The sequence below is a fragment of the Brachyhypopomus gauderio genome, unplaced genomic scaffold (assembly GCF_052324685.1).
Source record: "Brachyhypopomus gauderio isolate BG-103 unplaced genomic scaffold, BGAUD_0.2 sc88, whole genome shotgun sequence".
NCBI classification, from domain to species: Eukaryota; Metazoa; Chordata; class Actinopteri; order Gymnotiformes; family Hypopomidae; genus Brachyhypopomus; species Brachyhypopomus gauderio.
In genome coordinates, this window is record NW_027506909.1 from 652448 (window position 1) to 679114 (window position 26667).

General features: G+C 51.3%; 1 protein-coding gene across 1 annotated transcript; it reads right to left on the reverse strand.

The window, feature by feature from the left end:
* Positions 1 to 1051: 1051 nt before the first annotated feature.
* Positions 1052 to 26458, reverse strand: eif4g3b (eukaryotic translation initiation factor 4 gamma, 3b). The gene is given in 50 exon segments (XM_076991944.1): positions 1052 to 2046; positions 2869 to 3015; positions 3271 to 3352; positions 3433 to 3573; positions 3837 to 3935; positions 4101 to 4182; positions 4297 to 4413; positions 4783 to 4936; positions 4939 to 4954; positions 5062 to 5177; positions 5448 to 5604; positions 5606 to 5681; positions 5777 to 5899; positions 6284 to 6429; positions 6589 to 6677; positions 6992 to 6995; positions 6998 to 7141; positions 7265 to 7306; positions 7308 to 7370; positions 8251 to 8400; positions 8402 to 8449; positions 8451 to 8489; positions 8631 to 8777; positions 8950 to 9147; positions 10536 to 10634; positions 10636 to 10692; positions 10823 to 10845; positions 10848 to 10941; positions 11023 to 11200; positions 11289 to 11416; positions 11419 to 11478; positions 11659 to 11738; positions 11830 to 11965; positions 11967 to 12149; positions 12256 to 12384; positions 12473 to 12697; positions 12782 to 12903; positions 13145 to 13207; positions 13210 to 13254; positions 13257 to 13284; positions 14531 to 14656; positions 14746 to 14852; positions 14949 to 15063; positions 15378 to 15557; positions 16961 to 16981; positions 19501 to 19533; positions 19917 to 20009; positions 21733 to 21909; positions 22864 to 22963; positions 25851 to 26458. Coding segments are annotated over 50 exon segments (5310 nt in total). The 5' UTR covers positions 25997 to 26458; the 3' UTR covers positions 1052 to 1864.
* Between the last annotated feature and the right edge of the window lie 209 nt (positions 26459 to 26667).

Sequence of the window (26667 nt, forward strand, 5' to 3'; positions counted from 1 at the left end):
CATCTTTTTTCATTTTGTCTGTAGAAAGCAATTCAACAGGTACGTTTCTGATTTGGCTCAATGCCGAGAGATGAACTGTCTTCATGTCAGTTCATCCACATTTACTGTAATTCAGTGTGCTCACACACACCACTGAAGTTTGGCAATAATCAAACACCATGGCCAAGTGTAAGCCAACTAATGAGAGCCATGCTTTTGGTGATTGACTATAAACAAATGACCATATTTTTGATAATTTACAAGAAGCTCTGCATTGGTTTTTACATTATTTACGAGAGTACTGGCTCAAATGTAAGGTTGTTGACTTATTTGAAAATTACATTTGACCAACCAATTTAGACTTCAAAAAACCAGGTTTAGGAACAGGTATGAAACACTAATTTGTGGAATAGTCACACAGTATTGCATAAGCTGCATTTCTCATCTAGAATTTGACCACAATGGGACTGACTCATATTTCTGCTCTACCTGGTCATGTTACAGTGCCCCATTTGGTCAAAATCTCAACAAAAAAAAATGGGAGACTTAAGAGTGTATGACTGAATACTCATGTCAGGTTTCACAAGAATTACTCAGTCTTAAATTACAGCAGTGAATCCTTCCATCAGCTTGACACTGAAGCAGTATACACAATTTCAGCTTGATCAGAAAATCGGTTGGTTAGAAGTAGGTATCCGCCTGTTAATATGGTCCCTATTGACAAAACCACTGTATTTGATCATTACCTCAAAGCCAATTGTATAAAGTTCATGAAATCTGATCAGCTCAAAAATCACACACACACACACACACACACACACACACACACACACACACACACACACACACCTACACCTACCTAACTTCAAGTTGACTGGGCTTGTCTTGCCCAAGCAGGAGGAAGGACTGATGATGTTTCATGTTTCTGTGAGGACAACAATAAGGATTTGGACCCCCAATTCATCCAGACAAACTTCCTAATGTAGTCCAGATCTAGTTTCCGGCAGGGAAATGTATAAAAATAACACACCACGGTTTGTGTTCATGTATAGAAATATGACATCAACATTGGTTGTGTTTATGTATTGTTGTTTTTAATTTATTTACAAGCTTTAAATTTGCTCTATCAGTATGAAGAATTACAAGCACTTCAGGTTCAGCAACATCTCTTTAGTGTTTTGTACTAGTTGCCAATTGCTCATTTCAGTTCCATTCAAGGTTCGTGTTTTGACTGTAATCTCAGCAGTCTCCTGAATGCATAGTTCTGTCGGATTATATGTTTCCACATAGAGCAAGCTAAAGCAGAGGGAAAGGTTATTGGTTATTGAAATAATAACCTTAAACATCTGACGTAAACTACGTCAATCCTCCTTAGAACCCTGACTGAGTCGATATCCCAATCAAAAGTTATTGTCCCAAACCGAACAATCTGAAAGCCAGGAAGTCTCTAACGTTTTACCATTATATTAATATCATTTCTATACTCTCCAATTCCTCTGGTTTTGACCATCTGCAAATGTTAAATATAGTTTTGTTTGCAGTTCTTAAAAAAAGGAAAAAACAAACAAAAAAAACAAACAAAACATAAATTAGAGTCTGAACTTTTGTTTCTTTGTAGCACATAACTGTATTATTAAAGTCTTTTTCTTAAAAAAAATTAAAAACTTAACTGAAATATTACTATAAATAATACATGTATTCGTTTTAGTGCTCCAGCAATCTGAAGTCACCCTGTGGCTGGCCCTCGGTGACGGGCACGCCTCTCCTGTCGTAGCTCCCGCTCTCCAGGGTTTTATTAGCTTTTGTTTTTAGAAAGATGCAGTTATTGTTGCAGCGACTATTGTCTTTAAGCACACGTTGGCAAACGCGTCCATTTTCCCTCTCGTCAATTGTCCTCGGACTCCTCCTCTGCCTCACGCAGCCAGGTGAAGAAGGCCGTCACGGACTTGAGGGCCACGCCCTTGCCCTGCTGCTCGGCCGGGTCCTTGCTGGACTCCCACTTGTAGAAGGCGTCCTCGGAGATCACGTCCTCATCGTACAAGCAGTCAAAGAACATTCGGAGCAAGTCTGGGGATCACAGTGAGGGACGTAGTGAAGAGAGTGAGGAGAGTAAAGAGAGTGAGGAGAGTAAAGAGTGAGGAGAGTAAAGAGAGTGAGGAGAGTAAAGAGAGTGAGGAGAGTAAAGAGAGTGAGGAGAGTAAAGAGAGTGAGGAGAGTGAAGAGAGTGAAGAGAGTGAGGAGAGTGAGGAGAGTGAAGAGAGTGAGGAGAGTGAGGAGAGTGAGGAGAGTGAAGAGAGTGAAGAGAGTGAAGAGAGTGAAGAGAGTGAGGAGAGTGAGGAGAGTGAGGAGAGTAAAGAGAGTGAGGAGAGTAAGGAGAGTAAAGAGAGTGAGGAGAGTAAAGAGAGTGAGGAGAGTAAAGAGAGTGGAGAGTAAAGAGAGTGGAGAGTGAGGAGAGTGAAGAGAGTGAGGAGAGTGAAGAGAGTGAAGAGAGTGAGGAGAGTGGGGAGAGTGAGGAGAGTGAGGAGAGTGAGGAGAGTGAGGAGAGTGAGGAGAGTGGGGAGAGTGGGGAGAGTGGGGAGAGTGAAGAGAGTGAAGAGAGTGAAGAGAGTGAGGAGAGTGAGGAGAGTGAGGAGAGTGGGGAGAGTGGGGAGAGTGGGGAGAGTGGGGAGAGTGAAGAGAGTGAGGAGAGTGAGGAGAGTGAGGAGAGTGAGGAGAGTGAAGAGAGTGAGGAGAGTGAGGAGAGTGAGGAGAGTGAGGAGAGTGGGGAGAGTGGGGAGAGTGAAGAGAGTGAAGAGAGTGAGGAGAGTGAGGAGAGTGAGGAGAGTGAGGAGAGTGAGGGATCAGCGGCGTTAGACAGCAAGAAGAGAGGTGGGGGGGAGTTGTACTTACTGGGAGGCTGGTCCAGTTTTACTATCAATGCTTGAAGTGCATAAAGTGCTTGCAACTGTCTCTCTGTGTCCGAGTTAAGGTACTTGTGTAATACAGGCAACCGCTTCTGAATAACAGCCGTGTCCACTTTGCAGGAGGAGATCTCCGCTGCAGCCACACGCGCGCACACACACACAACACACACACACACACACACACACACACACACACACACACACACACACACACAACACACACACACACACACACACACACACACACACACACATACACAATGTAAAAAACAAACCAAAAACAAAACAGCACACACAATTGTAAATACATTTTGATTGCCTAAAGCAACGATGTATGTGTGAGTGAACACACAATGCTCTCACACGCAGAACAGGCTCACAAACGTACTTCTCACGGCTGCTCCGCACACGGCCGTCATCAGAGCTCTGAGGAAGGGAGCCGAACTCATTTCGGATTCATCTAGGTTCGCCTGCCGGGGAAAAAAACGCCAAATTAGTAGTAAGGCCGTGTGAGCACAGGCTGCCAGAGAGGGCGGTGGTGGTGGCGTACCTCCACCCAGTCGAAGATTTGTTCGTCGCTCGCCACGTCTTCCAGGAGAAGCTTCTCCAGCTGCTTGCCCAGCTCCTCGGGCGAGAGCGCTCTCTTAGAGACCGCAGCGCTCGAGCCGTCGGACATCGTGAACTCTAGTTTCTGGTGGGGGGATTAAACACAAAAGGCAGGTGCTGAGATCTCCTTCAATAAAACCCTTTGAAATCGCAAAAGGCACATAAAGGTGTGGCGAACGTGCAAAAACCGGTTTATGTGCAAATTGCTGGAAACGTGAGGGGGGTGTGTGTGTGTGTGTGTGTTTCCTGTAAAGCTACGGGGTGACGTCATGAGGGTGTGTGTGTATGTGTTTCCTGTAAAGCTACAGAGTGACGTCCAGATCTGACAGAGCGTGGCCGAGAGCACACCTGCTCGCCCACGAAGCTGAGCACATCCTCCCCGTCCTGGAGGAAATCGGCCCAGCTTAGCCCAGAGTCCCTCCATAAGGCCCCCACTTTCCTATGGCTCTACAGCACAGGGAAACCCACAGCACAAACCATTTTATTCTCAGGCAACACGACTGCTGACTGCACGTTCTACAGAAACAGCCTGACAACACCTGACGAAACAGGACCGGACATGTAACGAAACGAAGCTACAATAACCCATAGACTGAGATTGTTTTAGCTTACCATATGTTTGCATAGAAGGTGCAATATTTCAGAAAATAATATCCCAGCTCTTCCCACAGGGAGTAATGGTTTACTAAATTCACTGCAAGACCAAGAAGAAGAAAACACTGATGTCATCATGCGAAACACATGCAAAAATTACTGCTAAGTGGTCAACAAGGTTGCAACAGTGATGAGATTCAAGCAAAGGTCGTACCTAAATAATTCTCTCATAGAGATTCCTCCTTCTCGGAGCACAGGACAAACCAGCTCCGCTAAGTACAGCCATATATGGGGAATGTCAATGGCCATATCATCTGCTAACTCAAGGGTTCTGAAAACCTGGAGAGAGAGAGAGAGAGAGAGAGAGAGAGAGAGAGAGAGAGAGAGAGAGAGAGAGAGAGAGAGAGGAGAGAGAGAGAGAGAGAGAGAGAGAGAGAGAGAGAGAGAGAGAGAGAGAGGAGAGAGAGAGAGGAGGAGAGAGAGAGAGAGAGAGAGAGAGAGAGAGAGAGAGAAGCAAGTTCTGTCAGGAAATCCTTTGTGTTGTACTGCTATTCTAAATTAAGCCGACGGTTCTCAAAAAGCATGCTTGAGCACAGGTTGAACGAGATTTCTCTCACGCCACTTCGAATAATGATGGTTAATTAACACGAGTCCACTTAAGAAGCTCCACTCTGGAGCTGCAGTGGAGCAGGAAGCTCACCCTTTAAAGAACTGAGGTTTGGAGAGGCATCCAGCCTGCAGCAGCTGTGAGAGCAGCTGGCCCATGTGGTCGCGTGTGATCTGGCTCCTCTCCAGCGTGGACTCCACGCCCACCCGCACAAACACGTGAAGCACAGAGGGCTGCTCCAGCTCGACACACACTGCATGGCCTCCTGCACACACACACACACACACACGCACACCACAACGGAAGAACGTCACCCAACGTGACGCCGCTCGGCTGCTGGAGGCCACGTGAGGGTTAGACGGCGAGCCAGACCTTATAATCGCTAATGTGCAAAAACTCATCGATGATGGACTTGGAGCGCTTTTCCATCTCCTCCTCCGAGAGCGCCGGCTTGTCCGTAGCAGGGCCTGACGCTGCTTCAAGTGTTACTGCCACACGGGAGAGAGAGCACAGCAATGAGGAGACAGCAGGCGGAAGCTGCAGTTACACTGCTGACTCAGGAGCGAAGAACCGAGCCACGTCTGATCCAAAGGCCGTAGCCCGCTCCAGGGAACACTACAGATCAGGTCATCACTACTCACACGATGACACAACCAGTACTCTTTGAACCATCTGGTATGCGTTTCCAAATCATTCAGCTACACAAAGTTGGTGTGTGTGTGTGTGTGTGTGTGTGTGTGTGTGTGTGTTCAGCTCACCAGATTCCCTGGATTGGCTGCGCTCCAGTTTGCTCCTGCTGGCTGTGCTGGGCAGCAGTTTTGGCGTGTGTGGGACATGCGTGTCCTTATGTGGCGTGTGTGGGACATGCGTGTCCTTATGCACCTCCTCCTCAGAGGGCTCTTTATTGGCCCCCGCCCACCGAGGGAGGCCCCGCCCGCGAGGGACCCGAACTCAGTGGCTTATCGTTGCGCTCTCGTCCTGAGCTTCCGCGGGCTGCGACACACACGTGGACGCACACACTTTACAATCAGACGAACACACACTTCAAAAGAGGCCCACTAAGGCGGGACCCTGCCGGGGGCGGTACCTGTTCAGGCCTCGCTTGGAGTCAAAGTCTGGGCCGGCCGTGGGCGTGGGGGCGGCCGCCGGGGCCCGAGGGCTGCAGGGCGGAGTAGCGGTTCCAGGCTGTTGGCGCCAGGACGCAGGACGTCTGCGGGAGTGAGAGAGTCGCATCACAATCCAAGACTTTAGTCACAGTAAGGGGGCAACCCCACCCGGGCCCCTGCAACCCCACCCGGGCCCCTGCAACCCCACCCGGGCCCCTGCAACCCCACCCGGGCCCCTGCAACCCCACCCGGGCCCCTGCAACCCCACCCGGGCCCCAGCAACCCCACCCGGGCCCCTGCAACCCCACCCGGGCCCCTGCAACCCCACCCGGGCCCCTGCAACCCCACCCGGGCCCCTGCAACCCCACCCGGGCCCCAGCAACCCCACCCGGGCCCCAGCAACCCCACCCGGGCCCCTGCAACCCCACCCGGGCCCCTGCAACCCCACCCGGGCCCCTGCAACCCCACCCGGGCCCCTGCAACCCCACCCGGGCCCCTGCAACCCCACCTGCAACCCCACCCGGGCCCCAGCCTGACCTGATTCACTGGCCCTGGCCCCAGCTCCTCCACTGCTGCCCTTCATCCAGCTGATCTGAGCTCGCGGGCCAAGCTGGATCTTATCGTCTATCGTTGGCTATGGATAAAAAACGTGAGCACATAAGTCCAGTGGCAAATGATGTTAATTATCAAATGCCAAGAAAAGTTCATTTTTCTCCATTATTAAAAAGCCAGTTTAGTCCCTGACAGTAGATATGTCTTCAAAGACACCATGACGTGAAATGAAACGTTCTACCTTGGAGATTTTGGGGATTTTGCCGGGGTCTATTGTCCTGTTGTTCTTGGGCACAGGCACAGTGTTCCAGATCTCTTCTCTCTGCACTACTGTACGAGGAGGGACCAGAGGGAAATCAGGCATGAGCTTTGAGTATACAGTGTACACACACACCACACACACACACACACACACACACACACACATATACACACATATACACACATATACACACATATACAACACACACACACATATCTAACACATATACACACATATACACACACACACACACATATACACACATATACACACATATACACACATATACACACACACACACACCACACACACACACACACACACACACACACAGACGGGGGCAACTAGGACAGGCAGTAAGGAGGAACGATGACGCATCTACCATCTCTGGGACAGCTCTCCTCTTGTTGTCCTTGGACAGCAGCTGCTGGTGAACCTTCCTCTGCTCCTCTTGCTCCTCGATTTTGGCGTCTTTGTGGATCTGCTCGATGGTTTTGGGCCCCTGGTCGGCTCTCCGCGACACCCAGTTATGCTGGAAGGTTGAAGCACGCACATCAGTCCCGTAACACACGTCACACCCGCAACACGCGTCACACCCGTAACACACGGAGTGGGAAACACACGTCGCACAAAGACAGACAGGAACACGACTGACCAGCCGCAGGTCGATGACGTCCTGGAGCATAAACCGGATGCGTGGAGGACGTCTTCCTCTCCTTCACAATCTTTTCCATCTGGTTAAAGTATTGATCCATCCGCGGCTTAAGGGAGAGAAAGAGAAAGAAACTCGTCTCAGGTCTTCTCATCGGCGCGAGACGTTCGGATGTCTCAGACGAACCCCGCTGCCATGCACGCCACCCGTTGCGTTTAGCCGCATGGCACAGGGGGAAGGTCCAGCAGCAGGGGGCGGAGAGAGAGGAGGAGTCTCACCGAACACCACACCCCCCAGCCTGGGCCAGAGGCCCTTCTAGCAGCAGACCAGTCCTGAAAACAACCCTTTTATTTCGCCGTATTAGGAGCAGAGCTAATCTAACCGCAGCACATCGGCTTGACTGAATAACGTGGACACTATTAACATCACTGCAGGACTAATAACACAGTGATATCAGCACAGCGTGCTAGTTGCACGGTGAATGAGTAAGAGCTAGGGTTGTATGTTTGGGTGCATTTTTTTGTGCAAAGCTCACCCTAATTAGCTGGCCATGCCGTCACACCTCAGAGGGCAGGCAACACGCATGCAATAGAAAAAGACTATTTTTTCAACAGAATATAAACAGGTTATTTTTTGCTTAAAAGCATTCAAGGAAAATAAAATAAAATAAATAAAACAGGACCATAAAAGAGCAGGAAAATTAATCGCAAACTGATTGTTGGTGACTAAACTGTCAATATCTCAGTTTGCTGCTCCTACTGGTGACAAAATGGACGATCAATAATGCAGCTGCCTCTCTGGCCAGCTTCAACGCTCAAGGCACCTGCGGTGAAAAACACAGCGGAAGCGGCGAACACGGCCGTCGTCCACGCAGGCGTCCACCAGCCGTACTCTAGGAAAGAGACCGGTGCGTAGCCCTGACCGTTGAGGATAACGATCGATGACCGAACAGCGTCGGACCGGGCGGCCAGCGTGCGTGACTAGCGTACCTTGGCCTTCTCGAAGTCCAGGTCTTTGCCGATGGTGGTGAGGAGGCGACACAGACACTCCAGGCTCTCCTCGTCGTGGTTCATCAGGAGCTTCACCACGCAGTCGTGCATGATGGCCTCGGTCAGCATGCGCAGCTTGAAGAGCTCCCCCGATGAACTTGATGTTGCCTATGGACCTCCTGCGAGCCTTGTCCCTCCCCCTCCTCCAGCTCCTCCTGCAGCCGCTCCCGCTCCCCGGCCTGAACCGGGCGTGACGAATAGTAAATAAACAAACATTTAAAAACAACAAAGAATCCGAAAACAAAAGTAGGCTTTTGAATGTGGGCGGGGCCTCTGCTGCCCGTCTCGGGCTCGTCCCCGCTGCGAGGACAGGCGCTTACCGAGGACGCCGCGTCCAGCTCACGCTGCTTCTTCTCGAAGACGTCGTCGTCCACTTTGTCCTTCTCAAACTCCTTCTGACAGCGGTTCAAGAGGAGCTTTCGGAAATTCACAGTGCTGGTGGGCTTGTCTGCCATGGGCACTTTTAACTACACCGCAAAGACAACGAAGGGGGGAAACTACACTCACATCGGCATTATCAACACCAGGCTGTAAGACACCGTGTTAAGTGTTCAGGTCAGTGTAGAGTGGCTCCATCTGAACTCACTTCTACCACTGGTTTTTGTATAGAACAGTAATCTTTGGAACTCTGTTACTCACCGTAGCCAGGCAGCTACACATATTGCCATAGGCCACAGAGAAGCTGGGTTCATCGATGGCTTTCTCGAAAACCAGGTCGATGACGCCCTTGAGACGTTCCTCCGTGTCGATGGTGAGGTCCGTCACCTGCTTCATCAGCTGGTTAAACATCTGTGGCGTCAGTTTGTTAAGGATACTGCGCACCTTCCGGAAAAGGTCCTGAAGAAGAACGGGCGGCTGATTAAGCACACTGCAACCGATCCCAACGCTCTGTTAAATCCAGATTACTAACCGCTTACTTTCACCAAATATTCACTCTGGCATTTGGAACAACCCTGACCTTCCCTCAAACACAAACCACCAAACTTTACTGTCCAGGACTGATAAAGGCATCACGCATCTCAAACACATTTTACACAGTCTCAACTTTCCAGTCGAGCAGGAATAACAATACAAATCAACTAAATATCTTTTGTGCTCCAAATTCAAAGAGAACACACTAGACCTAGATTTTATCAACATATTTATAAACTCTTATTAAGATACAGTAGAACCCCAGAACTCAACGCCAATTCGTTCCGGAATGAGCGTCGAGAAGAGATACATTCGAATTCCGAATCAATTTTCCCCATAAGAAATAATAACGGATATAACAGATTAATCCGTTCTTAACCATCAAGTAAAAAATTTTTAACAGCAACTAGCAGCATGTGACTGAAGCACGAACAGCATTTTGTTTACAAAAGTCACGAGTCGGGTCGGATTCCGAAGTGTTGTTCGAGCTCCGAGACAAAATGTTCTCGAAATTTTGCGTTGAACTCCGAATTTGTCGAGTACTTAGGTGGTCGAGTTCCAGGGTTCAACTGTATATACAAACTAATATTAATCCCACCAACCAGACAATCCAACGCAAGATCTGTCACTCTCTCTCTCTCTGTTAAATTGTGCAAGAACAATTTTTACTCAACCACAAACTTCATGAGATCACAGAGTACACTACACCAGGCAGATGAAGTTAAAAATTCTGAAATTTGTTCACACAAAACACACACCATAGATAAAATGCATGCCATATCGCTCTGCGCACGTGCAAAACATTTTTGGCAGGAAGCAGTCAACCTTTTATCACACTCTAAACCTTCCCTGAGCCCTCATCTCCAGCAGGGTCTTCTAGGAGACCTGTCAGTTATCACAGCATTAACCAGAACACTGCCATCATCAGCTAAAACTAAATAAATAAATAAACCATTACCACTACTCACTGGAGAAACTAATGGATTTGCATTTCAAGGGATAAAAGGTATCTGCATGCATCAAATACAAAACGACAAATTTTTTGACCAATTATCACATCAATTATCTACAGCAAAATCAATACCACAGGGAAAAGCAAACACTAAGATCTGGTCCCAAGCTCCATTTTAACTACATATGTATACCTGCATGTTTTCTTTTCTATGTTGAAAATTGTTTTTTTTTCTTATATGCATTTTGTCATATGTAAACAGTACAAATGACCAGTTGTCTTAAAGGGAGGAGTTCTTGAGCAGACCTCAAAAACATCAAGTCTCATCAGACGTGGTGATCAGACATCAGAAGGTGCTGACCTGAGTTCTCTGGGCGTCGGGGTCTTCTGCCACACTCTCCCTCTTCAGCCCAGGCTTCCAGGCATGCTCGGCCTTCTTCAGCTGCACCTCGTCGTTCATCGGACACGTTGGTGATGATCTTACGGGCCGGCGGCCGTCTAGGGCCCACGCCGAGCAGCTGCGGGAACACACAGGAGCGCGTCGCTACGGGTGGGCAACACCGTCACAAAAAGTCCCCGCTCATAACCCACGACTCCATTCTGTTGTGGAGAGCCGGAGAAGAAAAAGGCAAAGACGGAGAGACCCACCGGGGCACCCCTGCCTCCGGCATGGCCCTGCCCAACTCTGCAAAGGCCGGGGTGAAGTCCGGGCCTCTGGAGATGACGCGTGGGTCCACCTGACGCATGGGCAGCTTGTTTTGGTTAATCTGGAAGAGAAGAGCCAAAGTGGGTCAGCTCCCCTCCCGCTGAACGGGTCCCCTAAGGCCCACGGGTGTTAGCAGGCTCACCTTGTCCAGGACCCACATCAGAGATGGCCAGGACCACATCAGAGATGGAGGAAGCCCTTCTGGCTTCTGCACGCAGGCAGGCATGAACTGGAAGCCCAACAGAAAGGTTCTATTATACTGCCTCTTCCCGTCCTTCAGCTCTGGCTCTGCTGCGGGTCGAGGGAACACGGTGAACAACTGGACATACAAGTAATGGAGTAATAAGGGGAGAAGAATCTGAAGGCGACCTAAACATGGGGCCTCACTATGTATTGCATTGGGGGCGGGGCTCTGTTAGGACGGGGGCGGGGACACCGTCGCTGCTCTCCGTCTCAGTGGTATGCTCTGGTCCGTTCCTCAGAGGCTCCGCCTCCTGCTCTCCATTCTCCTCTGGTGGGAGCCCCACAGAGGCCAGTCTGTCCCCGCCCGAAGAGGAGGGCTGGAGCGCTCCACAGAAGCCTCCTCAGCCAGCACCTCCTAACACACACACACATACGCGCGCACACACGCACACACACAACACACACACACACACACACACACACAGACCCCTGAGCCTAATTTTAACTAAAAAATGACACATATTTGCATACATCATTCGTCTAATATTTAATCTAATACATAAAACACACACAAGGTTGGAGCAGCTAAGCTCACCTCTATGTCAGGACACTGCACCTGCCCCACAGGTGTGTCCTCTTTTGGCTTCTTCCAGGTCTTTGGTAAACTAGTCATAGCTGTAAAACACGTCACTTAGTCACAGTCATAGCTGTAGAACATCGTCTTTTTCCCGTCCAATCATGGCACGTCACGCATACGACATTTTACCTTGACTCGAGCTCTGCCTAAGGTTGGACTGTAAGGTGGGCTCCACTTTCTCGTCCAGCAAGACTTCTGGATCCGTCACCGCCTCTTGCAGCTCTTGTCCGGAGGAGGCTGTCCGGGCCGGGCTCTGCGTCTGGGGCGGCCTGGCCCGGGAGAGTGAGGCCCGGAGGAGGCGTGAGCACAGTACCAACATCAGCAGCAGTAGAGGAAGGCAACGAGGGTGTCGCCGGACCCGAGGCCACCGCTTCTCTGGTCGCCGTAGCCTTCGCCTCCGCGGGGGTGGGGCTCCAGGGCCGGGCCGGCGGGGGCGGGGCTCCGGGCTGCTAGCCCGTGGCGGGCCGGGGAAAGGCTGCGGCAGGGGGTGTCGCTGGGCTGGAAGCCCGGATCATGGCAGGGAGGGGTGGCGTTTGTTTCGGCCAGCCCGTTGACGGCCTTGACCGACTGGGTCGGAGATATGGGCGGGTCTGAGGGGACCTGCTGGGCCTCCAGCTTCTCTGGCTCAGGAGAGCCGGCTGGCTCAGGTTCTGGGGAGGAGCTGGGAGCCCTGCTCCTCCGAAGCTGACAGAGGCTTTGAGGGGACAGGGGCTGGAGCGGAGGCTACACTGGGGCCTGTTCTGGGCCGGAGGGAGGAAGATCGGATTTCTCAGGGGGAAATGTTTCTGGGGCAGGGCCAGGGAGGGTGCCGGGTCAGGTGTGGAGACGGGGGCAGGAGCAGGGTGTAGAGACGGGGGCAGGAGCAGGTGTAGAGACGGGGGCAGGAGCAGGTGTAGAGACGGGGGCAGGAGCAGGTGTAGAGACGGGGGCAGGAGCAGGTTGTAGAGACGGGGGCAGGAGCAGGTGTAGAGACGGGGGCAGGAGCAGGGGCCGGGGAAGGGGCAGGGGCCGGGGAAGGGGCAGGAGCAGGGGCCGGAGCAGGTGTAGAGACGGGGGCAGGAGCAGGGGCCGGGGAAGGGGCAGGGGCCGGGGAAGGGGCAGGAGCAGGGCTGCCGGGCTCTCGCCTCTGCGCAGGAGACTCGACTGGCCGCAGCCCTGGCGACGAAGACTTCAGCATTGCACACTCAAGCTTTGGCTTGTCATCTACAGCCAATCACAGAGGAGGATTTGGAAAGGTGACCCGGCAAAGAGGGAAAAAGGAAAAAAACCATCAGTGGAAAGTCAGAGAAACCACAAAAACTTCAGCATATCCTGATTCTACATTCATAAGCATAAGGAAGGTCATGCATGTACTGGCTAGCCCTAAACCAGATGTGTGTGTGTGTGTGTGTGTGTGTGTGTGTGTGTGTGTGTCTGAAGGCTCAGAAGGGACAGGGAGCCTGACCTGGTTTCAAGTCGACGGGGACAGGAAGGACCTGGGCGGTGTCCACGTTATACATGACATGCCGTGTTCAGCGACCTGGCTGTTCAGCTGCTGGGATTTGAGGTAGAAATGTGAGGATAATGAGGGTGTGGACATAAAAACTAGCAAAAGAGAGGAAGAGAGAGAGAGAGGGAGAGAGAGAGAGAGAGAGAGAGAGAGGGAAAGAGAGAGAGAGAGAGAGGGAAAGAGAGAGAGAGAGAGAGAGAGAGAGAGAGAGAGAGAGAGAGAGAGAGAGAGAGAGAGAGAGAGGGAGAGAGAGAGAGGAAGATTGCATACACATGCAGAAGGGGAATATGGCAATGAGGGTGTAGTGTGAGCAGAGTGCAGCAGGAATAGAGAAGTGGGGAGAGAAAGAGGGGAAACGAGAGAGTGAACAGCAGAGACACCACATGTGTGGGGGGGTGAAGACAGCAGAGACACCACATGTGTGGGGGGTGAAGACAGCAGAGACACCACATGTGTGCGGGTGAAGACAGCAGAGACAGCAAACCCAAGCATGGGGGGGGTGGTGGTGGTGGTGGGGTTAACAAAACGGGCAGGAGAAATCGGGGAAAGAGAGGAGAGACGAACAGTGTTAACATTTAGGGAGAGAGGACACAAAGTAAGAGTAAGAACGCAATAGTGAGTGTTCCCTTTACAGAGAGGCCTTTCCTCAGAGAAGCTGAGGTTCAGAAGTCATGGCTGAATTGTTCTTACGGGGCTTTTACGCTGTGCTGTCTGTGTAGAGGGAACACGAGCGGAGATCAGGAGGAGGTGAGCGGCTGAGAGGGACAGCTAGGATGGAGGCAGATGAAAGAATAGGTAAGGCAGGCCGGAACACACACCTGAAGAGGCTCGTTAATCGCATCAGAACAGCCACATACACACAAGCGACTGGAACATCAAATAAGGCGGAGGCGGCTCAACGGCTTTACGTACACAGGGACGGTAAATGTAACTAAGCGACTAAAGCCTGGTTTACTAATCTACCGGCAAGTGTAGTGTGGGTGACGTCAGGCCAGAGCTACGAGATGGCTTGAGATAAGGAGATAATGGTTGCCACTATGGACATGTGGCCAGCTGGTTGACTACGGCGTTTAAGGAAACTCCGCCAAGGCTCAATCAGCTGGCTCAGCAGCGTAGGTACACGTGACCAAACCATGAGAGGAGGAAGTGAAAACCACAAAAAAAAATAAAATAAATAAATAACATCAAACTCCCACTATGCCGTCAGCTTTTGCTGTTGTAGAATGACACGACAAAAAACAAAGTCGGCCCTTGCTAGGAGGGGGGACGTTGGTCTGTAGAGTGTGTCACGTGAAGCAGCGTCTCACGTGAAGCAGCAGCTCGCGTGAGCGGACGGCTTACCTGCGGAGGAGTAGGGGTGGAGGAGGGCCGTCCCACCGGGGGGGTTGGGTTCCGGCTACCGCCCACTCCCGACATGATCTCCTCGGTGATGTCCTTGCCGCCCTGGTTAGGGTCTCGGATACGGATCTTGAAAGGCGAAGAAGCAACCAGTAGTCACGTGCATCGATTAAATCAATCGGCAATCAAACCGCTGACGGACGCAGCGGGACACTCACGGTTTTCTTTTCCCTCTTGGTGGGCGGAGGCTGCTGTGCTGTAGGCACCATTATGGATGGCGATGGGGTGTACATGGTCTGGCCGGTGTAGTACGAAGGCCCCGCCGCTGAGAGGGACAAAAAAACAGGCCCTGGCTGAGGTTAGAGAGCAGGGGTAGAAGCAGTCGCCGCAGCAGGACGGAGACGGAGCCGCCCAGACTCACCGTACGCCCCAGGGAAGTCTGCAGGAGAGGGCCCAGGGTAGAAGGTGTTAGGAGCGGAGGGCTGGACTGAGTACTGCTGAGGAGGTCCCACGTAGGACGGGGCACTGTGGCGATACTGAGAACGAAACAGGACGGCAGAACTCAAGGACCGAGCGCCAGACATAGCCATTCTTGTATCGCATTCCTAAAAGAGATATCTAAAGTGCTAATTTGTCCAAAAAGAAATCGTTTTGTGCATTTTAACACCGATATACCTAAAGCAGAGCTTCTTGCGTCTGGTTATAACAAGATAAGCAGGTATAGTGCAGTGCCTACATATTTTGGGAGCAGTGTAATTATTCACAGCCAACCTGTTTATAGACAAGATTTTCAACCCTTCTGCTACGTTCTGTGCATATGTGCAAAGGCGCTAGTCTGTGCGGCGGGTACCTGGGGTATGTAGTACTGGGCGGTCTGAGGCGAGGGGAAGGTCATGGGTGTCATGGGCATCATGATGGGCTGGCTGGAGGGGTAGACGGCGGCGGCTGGCGTCTGGGACGCAGGACGGAGGGAGGGGCTGTTGCTCGGAATGGCGGGCCGGGCCGTCTGCATCGGAGGCCTCTGGAAAAACTGGGAGGGGAGAGGAGGGTAGAGCGGTGGTTTCAGACGCTCGGAGCGAGGAGTGAGGACTTTAGCCTATGGCGCTACAGCAAATGGCCTGTAGTGAATGTTGAGGATAATGAAGAGATAATAATAAAGAGGGATTTGCCCTGTGATGATAGACGTGCACATGCATGGCAATAATAAAAGGGTGATTAAAATGACATGAAAAAAACAACCGAAACAAACGATGGATGCATCTATTTAGCCATTATTGCAGGAGAGGGGATGTAAAAGATGGCTAATCTTGGGTGCAAATTTGTGCCTATAGACTATATAGGCAGCTGATGAAATGTGATGATAGTGAGTGAACTGGTCTGGGTCACCTACAGCTAGACACCTGCAGTGCCAGGTACTGTGGACCCAGACGGGCCCTCTGGTGTGGGGTCCTGCTCCCTGAGCTCAGGTACTGTGGACCCAGACGGGCCCTCTGGTGTGGGGTCCTGCTCCCTGAGCTCAGGTACTGTGGACCCAGACGGGCCCTCTGGTGTGGGGTCCTGCTCCCTGAGCTCAGGTACTGTGGACCCAGACGGGCCCTCTGGTGTGGGGTCCTGCTCCCTGAGCTCAGGTACTGTGGACCCAGACGGGCCCTCTGGTGTGGGGTCCTGCTCCCTGAGCTCAGGTACTGTGGACCCAGACGGGCCCTCTGGTGTGGGGTCCTGCTCCCTGAGCTCAGGTACTGTGGACCCAGACGGGCCCTCTGGTGTGGGGTCCTGCTCCCTGAGCTCAGGGCTTGGATGTGAATCTGGTTCTGCTTTTGAGCAGAAACCAGTGCAAACGCACTCGTATCTGAATTCCCTCAACAGAATCTCAATACTAAAGACGGCAAGGGCAGCAAACATGGTTACTTGATTTTCATCACGTTTTTACGATCAGAGACGGCAGCCCGAAAGAGCCACTTGAGAAACAGTGAAACGCTTAAGACGTGATTCTGTCTGTGACCGTCGCCATCTTGACGTTTTCTGAGCATAAATTCCCCCCTCCAGCAGTTATGTACAGGCAGAAATGACTCTTTGTACGGGAAGACACTGGGGAGGGGAGGGGGTGTGTCTCCAGCATGCAGGGGAGGGGGTGTGGCTACAGCGTGCAGGGGAGGGGGTGTGGCTACAGCGTGCAGGGGAGGGTGTGGCTACAGCGTGCAGGGGAGGGGATGGTGAGTGGCTCCACCGAGCAGAGGAGGAGAGGGGGAGTGGCTCCTGCGTGCAGGGGCGGAGAGGGGGAGTGGCTCCAGCGTGCAGAGGCGGAGAGGGGGAGTGTCTCCAGCATGCAGGGGCGGAGAGGGGGAGTGGCTCCTGCGTGCAGGAGATGGGAGCAGGGCTCCAGTGAGCTACTGCACCTTCATGCCATGCGTCTCTTGAAGACTGCAAAGTTACCTGAATGGGTCTGAATCCTCCCTTGAAAATTGAAGCAGGAAAGAGAGAGAAGCTAATGGGACAGAGCACTAATTGGTATGGAGGGACAGAGAGACTGAAGACACGCATGCATGCATGCACGCACACACACACACACACACGCACGCACTCACACACACATACACTCACTCACACATGTATGTATGCACACACACACACACACACACACACACACACACACACACACACACACACACACACACACATGTACTCACACACACGCATGTACTAACACGCTCACACTCACACGCACATACATACACACGCTCACTCACACACACGCAGTATGGAGGATAAAGCATGAAAAGGGTTTGCAATTTGAACAGGTCTACTTTCAGGAAAAGTTCCTTCTTTAATGACGGAAGCTGACAATGTGTTGTGGAGGAAAGAATGAGCTCATCTTTCTGAGGGGTAGAGGCAGAATCAAGTGTTCCCCAAACCTCCCGGCTGTTTAGAACAAACCCGTCCAGTCGAGCATGTCACTTCCTTTATGAAGTCTCAAAGTGAGACTTCAAGAGGGCAAAGGGCAGACTAGGACTGCTTACATCATTTCTCTTGACTGAGACTGAAAACATACCTCACCTAAATACAATGACAGTGAATCACACAGTATATCCTGAAAGCACATACACTATATACATATAAGTATTTGCTCACTCATCCAAATTATCAGAATCAGGTGTTCCAATCACTTCCATGGCGACAGGTGTATAAAATATAAAAATGTTTTTACAAACATTTGTGAAATAATGAGTCACTCTGAGATCAGTGAATTCCAGCATGGAACTGTGACAGCATGTTACCTGTGCAACAAATCCAGTCGTGAAATATCCTCGCTCCTAAATATTCCACAGTCAACTGTCAGCTGTATTATAAGAAAATGGAAGTGTTTGGGAACGCAACTCGGCCATGACGTGGTAGGCCACGTAAACTGATGGAGCAGGTCAGCGGATACTCAAGCGCATAGTGTGAAGAGGTCAACAACTTTATGCAATCACTACAGACATCCAAACTTCATATAGCCTTCAGATTAGATCAAGAACAGTGCAGAGAGCTTCATGGAATGGGTTTCCATGGTCAAGCAGCTGCATCCAAGCCATACATCACCAAGTACAACGCAACGCGTCAGATGCAGTGATGTAAAACACACCGCCACTGGACACAAGAACAGTGCAGGTGCGTTGTCTGAGGTGACAAATCGTGCTTCTCCATCTGGCAATCTGATGGACGAGTCTGGGTTTGGCGGGTGCCAGGAGAACAGTACTTGTCTGATTGCATTGTGGCAAGTGTAAAATTTGGTGGAGGGGGATTATGGTGTGGGGTTGTTTTTTAGGAGCTGGGCTTGGCCTCTTAGTTCCAGTGAAAGGAACTCTGAATGCTTCAGCATGCCAAGACATTTTGGACAATTCCATTCTCCCAAATTTGTAGGAACAGTTTGGAGCTGGCCCCTTCCTCTTCCAACATGACTGTGCACCAGTGTACAAAACAAGGTCCATAAAGACATGGATGGCAGAGTCTGGTGTGGATTAAACTGACTGGTCTGCACAGGGACCTGACCTCAACCTGATAGAACACCTTTGGGATGAATTAGGGCGGAGACTGAGAGCCAGACCTTCTCGTCCAACATCAGTATGTGAGCTCACAAATGCGCTTCTGGAAGAATGGTCAAAAATCCCCATAATCACACTCCTGAACCTTGTGGACAGCCTTCCCAGAAGAGTTGAAACTGTTCTAGCTGCAAAGGGTGGACAAACGTCATATTGAACCCTGTGGATTAGCAATGGGACGTCACTTAAGCTCACATGTGAGTCAAAGTAGGTGAGTGAACACTTTTGGCAATTTAGTGTCCAGACATGCACTGAAGGAACGTGGATCACTGCTCACACCTTCCACTGATAGAACATCTCACATCAACAGCTGAGGAACATCGCTGACCTTCTAACAGGCGATGGCAGATGGCACTATAAATGACCTTCACTCACGAGTGGACACTTCAGCGTGTAGCTAATGAGCGTAGCTTGGTCATACAGCCCTTCTTGAGGCTGTCGACACACTGCACCTGATATGAGGGACTATAGTCACTAACTGTACGATGGGCCTTCTGTTGGGATAATACGCTTTATGATACGCTGCTGTGCATGTGCTAGTTCAGATTTAGGCTTAAGTACCGTCTCTCTTAAGACAACATTTATCTAAGTGTGCATGTGCAGGTCAGCTGGGATCCTGCTGGGATACAGGAACCACCCATCTCCTTGTGTGATCAATGAGAGTGTGTGTGGGGGGGGGGGGGGGGGGGGGGGGGTAGTGTGGCAGTGCAGTGGCTGGAGCATTAAGCTTGGCGAGATTGTAGTGCACACACACACACACGCACACACACGCACACACACGCACACACACACCTACACACACCCACACACACCCACACACACCCACACACACCCACACCCACCAGAGCATAAGGCATACAGAGGGAGGGGCTGCTGTGCGACGGAGGACATTACCTGGTGGTGGGCAGGACGAGACCCCGGGGCAAACTGAGGGGGGGGGGGAGGCAGAGGTGGTGAGGCAGGGAGGAAGAGGGGGAGGGGGAGGGAGAGAAGGGGAGAGAGAAAGAGAGACGACAAATACTATAAACAAACAAAAAAGCTAATCAAAATAAAATCACAGGCTGCGAGAGGCTGGTGGGCAGGTTGCTGACGGCCACGGTGGGGCTGGAGCACAAAGCCACCCACACCACACCTCCACCTTCTCCACAACAGCACCGACCACAGCAGCCCACAGCAACGGCACAGGAAGACTACGGCATCGTCTCTGAATGGCAGTGCCCGGGTCGAGCCGCCTAACAGAAGCACAACACACCGAAGGAACAGGGAAAACGCTAACGGGTGGGCGTGGCTAGAAGGGGGAGGGCACTCACCGGGCGACTCTGAGGCTGGGCGTTCATTGGTTGTGTCGGCGGGGAGAATACCAGAGAGGTCGTGCCGGCATTCTGGCCTGCTGCGTACGGAGCCTGCAGGAGGCAGGGAGACGGAGACGGACAAAAAAGACAAAAACAAAGAGAACAGCCAAATGGTTAGAAAAAACCAGAGGTGGAGGAGAAGAAGAAGCAGGTGTGCGAGATCCCTGACTAGGTTGGGCCCTGTCCCGCGTGAGGCTGGGCTGAGTGTGGCTGATGGAGAGAGGGAGTTCCACTCGCTGCAGCTCCGCTCCGCTGACTCCTGCAAATCTGCCATCGCCCGAGCGCTGCCTGCGGGACCCTGCGAGGGGCGGGGCGCGGCTGGGGGGGGAGGGAGCGCTAGGCGTAGCCCCGGCTCGGCCGCGAGTGGGCGCTGGCTCGAAGACTGCATGCGACAGTCTGGTTTACAGAGGCAGAGAGCGCAGCAGAGAGAGGGAGTCCAGCCAACACCTCTCCTCTCACAACTGGGGGCTGCATGATGATGTCCTGGTTGTTCACATTTTGTGTGTGTGTGTGTGCGGGATGTTGAGGGTGATTAAGGCTTTAGATCCTGAAACATGTTAACTGGAGCCTCTATAATTAGCAGGCTGAAGCAGTGTGGTGCGGCGTAGAGCAGAAATCTGAGAGCTTTGCTGAGTCACTGTGACTGACTTTCTATTTCAGGGACCATCAGCTGGGCACGGTGTGTTTTAGCTTGTGTGGGTGCACGTTAGCGATTCAACAGTTTACACACACGCAGCCGTTGGGAGCGGCGGAGAGGAACCGGGCGGGGGGTGAACCGCTACACGTGGCCCAGGTTCCAGCTCCTGAACGCATTCACGCTCCACAGTGCTGGCAAATCCACCGTGTGGATTTCACAAGTTTACATTTTTTAACGCGCCCCAGCTCAACACAGACACGTCAGTGTCGCCGTTAACGTCAGCACAGCTGATGAAATAACCGTTTTGATCAGCGTGATGACGATGCGAGTGTGATGAGCCGTTTAAAAGAAGGGCAAGCTGCTCTCTCGGCCCACTGGGGACTCGTCAGACGGGAAGCACACGAACCTGCTCTCTGGAACATTCTGGAGCCCGTTTGTCTCATGTTGCTTCTGACTTGGGTACCGCAGACACCAGGAGAGTCATTTTAAAAAGGCAATAGACTTAATTGTTGTTACGCACTGCTGGAAGTTGCCAATGGACCTTTAGAATGGAAGACTATTAACCCTACAGGACAGGGTGCTGATCTGGGTTGACTTTCCACTGTTTTCTGTGTTTAAAAAAAAACTGTGTAAAAACCGCAGACAGTGAGCTAACCGGTACTTTCCGCTCAAAGACGGAGCGTACAACAACGCCACAGAACACTGCGCAAAACCGCTCGGCACCGACGGCCGCTCTCAAACGGAGGAATCAGGGACTCCCAGCGTGAAGACGGCGGGCGGAACACGACCACAGCTGCACGAACGCTCGGCCCCTGCTGCTCCTGTGTGCGCAGAGTAAAGACTCCACGCAGCACGGGCTGGCAGGCACGCTAGCGCTCGCCCCGACTACGTTAGCCAGCCGCATTTCATTTGACTCTTTGTGTCTTGTGAATAATGTACACCGAATGCCACGAACATGAGAGCATCCCTAATTCCTCTGGAGATGGAGCAGAACGGCAACAACTCATCTGAAAGACCTCAGAGAGTGGAGCACGACACGAGCAAACACAGTCAGTTCAACAGAGACGAATACACAGAGACACACACACACGTGCACACACACACACACACACACATATGATGTCTCAGGGCACTCACCCCTCCTCCTGTCTCCCAGCTTTTAGGGTGGCCATATAGATGCGCAGTGGATACTGTGGAAACTGATACCTGAGAGAGGCCGGGGGAGGAGGCGTGGCCTGGGGGCGTGGCCGCTAGGCTGGGGTGTCCCTTGCTGATTTCGTGTGCCGTGTAAGGGGGCCCAGCAGGTCTCTGTACCTGTAACCAGAGAGAGAGAGAGAGAGAGAGAGAGAGAGAGAGAGAGAGAGAGAGAGAGAGAGAGAGAGAGAGAGAGAGAGAGAGAGAGAGAGAGAGAGAGAGTGAGTGAGTGTGACAGTGTTAATAAATGAATGAAAAGCTCAATCCTAAACTTTGGCCAGTCTGACGCTACGTGCAGGTGAGCGTCCTCGACTAACTGCCTCCTGCTCCCTCTGCACGTGACTTTTACCCCCCACGTGTAGGGTTAGGGTGGCCGGGTCAGCCGGGTGGCCGGGTCAGCGCCAGACACTTGAGCCTAGCCTCTCCGGCGCACCCGGGCCCGGCCCAGCCCGCACCATCGGCATCTCAGGGGGAGCCCACATACCCAGACTCCACCCACAGGTGGAGAGTGACCCACTTTCATTGGTTTGACCAAGGATTAGGGCAGCTTATCTGAAAGGGGGTGGGATGGGGTTTGTGTTCAGGGAGAGGTGGAAAAAGGAGGAGAGAGAGTGTGTGTGATAGCAAGAGGGACAGAGAGAGAGAAAGAAAGGATAAGAAGACAACGGTCCAGGTGGATGATCACAAGGGAACCACAACTTAAGAAACAGGAGGAGGGGGGAAACAGCCCCCCCCCCCCCCCCCCCCACTCCCTCTGTGCCTGCCCTCTGACCCTGAGCTGCAACACAACACACCTGCTTCTCTCCTCTACCTGGCCCGGGCCGAGACCTGCTTCAAATGGACCACTGACTAAACAAGGAACACGAGGATTTTGGGGACGAGGCGAAAAGCTTCTGAAGCTCTTTAAATTGCAAAGTTTGCGCATTTCTTTATTGGGCTAAAAAGAAGTGTGATGGGGACAGAACAATATAATCCCACCACAAAACACACACTGAAACTAGGGTCAAAAACGTGGGCACCCATAACAGAGTCGGAGTGTGTGTAAATGACATCCACACGAAGAACAGGACTCACACTGTAGACGGCACCGAGGGTGGGCTGCGTAGGGAAGATTCGCTCGTCCAGGGGGGGCTGCACTCGGGGGATCCTGGGGTGCAACGCATTAAGGAAAACTCTGGAGACGCAAGCGTTTAAGGCCAAACACGGCAACAAGGTGGGAGTAGACAGGAACAAGCATGCAACACACACTGCACATATGCAAATCAAAACATGACAATCAGTCATTTGAGTTTGTAATGAGTCGCTGAAACACGAGGTGTTATGTCATATGAAGAAAGATTTACCCCCCCCCCCCCCCCTTTGGGCACTTGGTATCAGGGAGAAATTATGAGCTTAAGTCAACAGCTCCTACAAAAATGGAAACATCTGTTGTACAGGCTTGTTTTTTTCCACCAACTGTTCCTCTGCCGTTATTCCCCCCCCCACCCCGGGTAAGAAAGCGCCGGGTCAGGAGAGGGAAGCTCCAGTGGGTTGGAGCAGCGATCCAAGCTGCTCCGTGTGCAGAGTGGACTGGAATTCACAATGTTGTCAAGACATGCCCGCTCTCATTAACGCATCAAGCACTCCTGTCTCACCACGGCTCTCGGAGGCACTGCGTGACGGACACCACGCGCTCGCTGCAGTCGTCTACGCACGAAAACACGCTGTGCCGTACACTAAAACAAGACCAGCGTCTCCCAAATAATCCCATTAATAATCCCAGGATCAGGGCACTGACTGAGAAAGGACCGGTGGTGGGATCACGACCCCTGCCAAAGGCCAGCTGGATGAATGGTGGAACTTGTCAAGAGAAGCAGCGATGGCTGAACGTTCGGCACAGGAGCTCTGGAGGCCGCACAGACGGAGACGCCTCTCCCGTCTCCAGGCCAGACAGCCAGGAGCTTCACACACAGGGCTATTGTCACGAGGGTGGGGTCAGCCTTCCTCCACCGCCTCACTTCCATCAGATTCAGCTTGCACCCAGAGAACACGAAGGGACTGACTGTAAACGGATCAGCGCAACAGCTGGCGGCCACCGATGTCAACCGTCCCTTGGTGCCGTGGCGTAAAATGAAGGGCGAGGATGAAGAGTGTGGATGAAGAGTGTGGGCTGACTGGGGTTCACCTCCAGAGTGCTTCCTGCTCGCGCTTATTTTTCACTCTAACTACAATTACACAGAGTGCACAGGTTAAGCTATTTTTAGCGCTAGAGTCTGATTAATAATTCCATTAGTCTCACTTCTGACATTGCATCTAAGGATTGGGCTTTCCTCTGGGCTCTGGAGGCTCATTTGAAATAAGGCTGAGGCCCCGTTTCACACACGTGTACTGATACCCAACATTTAGCCTGCAGAATGAAATATTGCCTCTTACCATAAACACCAATCAATAGGCAGTGATAAAAAAAATACTTTAATGTTCTAATCTTGCTGTAATCACCAAAATATCTAAAAGGTAATTTTTCTATTTAAACACCCTTTAAAAAGGAGACCACCCATTTTCAGATAACAGCTTTTAAGATGAAGAGCTTCCAGAAGTAGGCTCCCAAAGTTTATGATGAGAACACTCCCTGAATCTCAGGCCTGCACGCTAAACAGCACAGCCTTTGTTAAGAAAACAATGCAGAGGCTGAACACACAGTGCCATCACCTTTCAATGCCAAAAGAAACCATCAGTGCAAGAAAATTTCACTTTTCCGCAGTGTGTATGATGCTACGTGGCAAAACTTGCAAGGAAACTGCACGAGATAAAGAAGACAGAAAGTGAAAGAAAATGTTACCAGTAAATCAGTCTGGAAAATCCCTGACAAGAAGCAAGACAGACTGAGGAAAGGGTATTTATATATATATATATATATATATATATATATATATATATATATATATATATATATATATATATATATGGGTATTAACTATAACTTCTTAAAAGCTGTTTACATTTAACAGTCACTTTAAGCCAACAAGAGGTCTTCAAATGATCCCAGTGGCTACATTCTCTCATTCTCCTTAACTTTTCACAGCTGCCACATAACACAGAAACCAGAACCTGTGCTCAAAGTATGGATAGTCTAATATTGTAAAATAAACTTCTGAAATATACCAGTACAAACATAATAAAGTCTGAATGAATCAATATTTACTTATTTAAGAAGCTGAGCTGTGCAGAACATTTGGGGACATTTTTGATTTGCTCAGTGTTGCCTCATGCCTCATTATAGAAGACGTGCACGTACATTAGATGACAGTCATCAGCAGATTGTGAAAGCAGATTAAGAGTCTCTGAACTCCGTAAGTGTATCGGCACCTTCATATATTTACAGGTGCTTGGTTTTGGTAAACGAACTAAATATTATCCTTAAGCCAGTACAACTATTACAGCAATGAAGTTGCGATAAACACAATAATGTCACAAACCAAACGGACTCTTGTAAATGAACACTTATAACACAAGAAGCTCCAGCGTTAGCTGCACTACAACAGCAGGGCCCAAAACACCGGAGCGGCCCGCCAACACCACGAATACGGGACCCAAACACCCGACTGGCCCCTCCAGTCTCCTCAGCACTGCGGTACAGCCAGTTGGGGAAAGCCAACGTTACTTTTAAATTAAAAACGGAAAGACAGAATTGCGTTACCACAAACTACACCGTAGTGTAAATATTACAAGTGTGAGACTGTAACGGCCAAAGACGCGGACAGCAGGCGACTGGGAACCCGGGGATGTGAAGAGACAACACGGCCCTCAACATGTTGACCAGCCACCCACCACACACCGCCCTCCGAGCTCGACCGAGAGTGGGAAACACCCGGTGTGGGCTGCCCGAACCGTCCCGACAAACGAGCTCCTCACCAGCGCCGGGATTAAACGACAAAACAACTCGCACCACCTTTAATAACGCGGGCGTGTGAGGTGAAGTCTCGCCGAAAACAACCACACACCTCCCGCTACTGCACACGGGCACACAGCCCGACCAAACCCCTCACACATGTAAACGTTCACGGGCCGGTCTGGAAGGATACTGCGTCTGTGGTACCGGAGGCGGCTGCTGGGGCCCCGACAGCGGCACTGTGGCCAGCGGAGCCCGCAGCTGGTTCGAGGGTGACGGCCCGGTTCCGGGTCCAGCGGCAGCGGCTGACTTCGGCACCGCTTTCGGCGGCAAACTCATTGCAAGAAATCAAACGGTAAATATTTACAATAATAAATAACTATTAATAACTAGTAGCTTAAAAATAACGCACATAAAAAAAATCTAGTTAGCCAGCGAGTTGAGGCCCGGGACGAGCGAGTTGAGGCCCGGGACGAGCGAGGTGCCGGCGGCGGGAACGCGTTAGCCGCACGGAGCGTTAGCCGGCTAGCTAACAGCCCAGCTAGCTTAGCGAGCAGCAAGCTAACGTTAGCTAGCTAGCGCTTATTGTGGTTTATCTTCATTGCTGAAGGTAGGGGGCTGCTCCCCCTCCCCGCTCGGGGTTTCCGAGGATCCAGTTCGTCTCCGCTTGCCAGGGCGATCGTGAAGACGTACCCCGCTCGAATTAATAAGACTTGATTTTACAACCGCTATTTAACGAGTATCTCTCCACTGAGTAGGATGACTTGGTTCAACATGGCGCCGCGGCCGCCTCCAGCAGTCCTACAGGACTGACGCTTCGGATCACATCGGCAAGTTCCGGATCATATCGGCTACTTCCGGATCACATCGGCTAGTTCCGGCAACTTTCGGTCAATGGAATTTGGGCGACAGGGTAACGATTGTCAACAGTAAATCTAGTTCATGAGTAAAATCTTAACTGTTGTGTGTTATACTGTTGTATAACCAGGTCAGTTTTACAATAGTTTTGC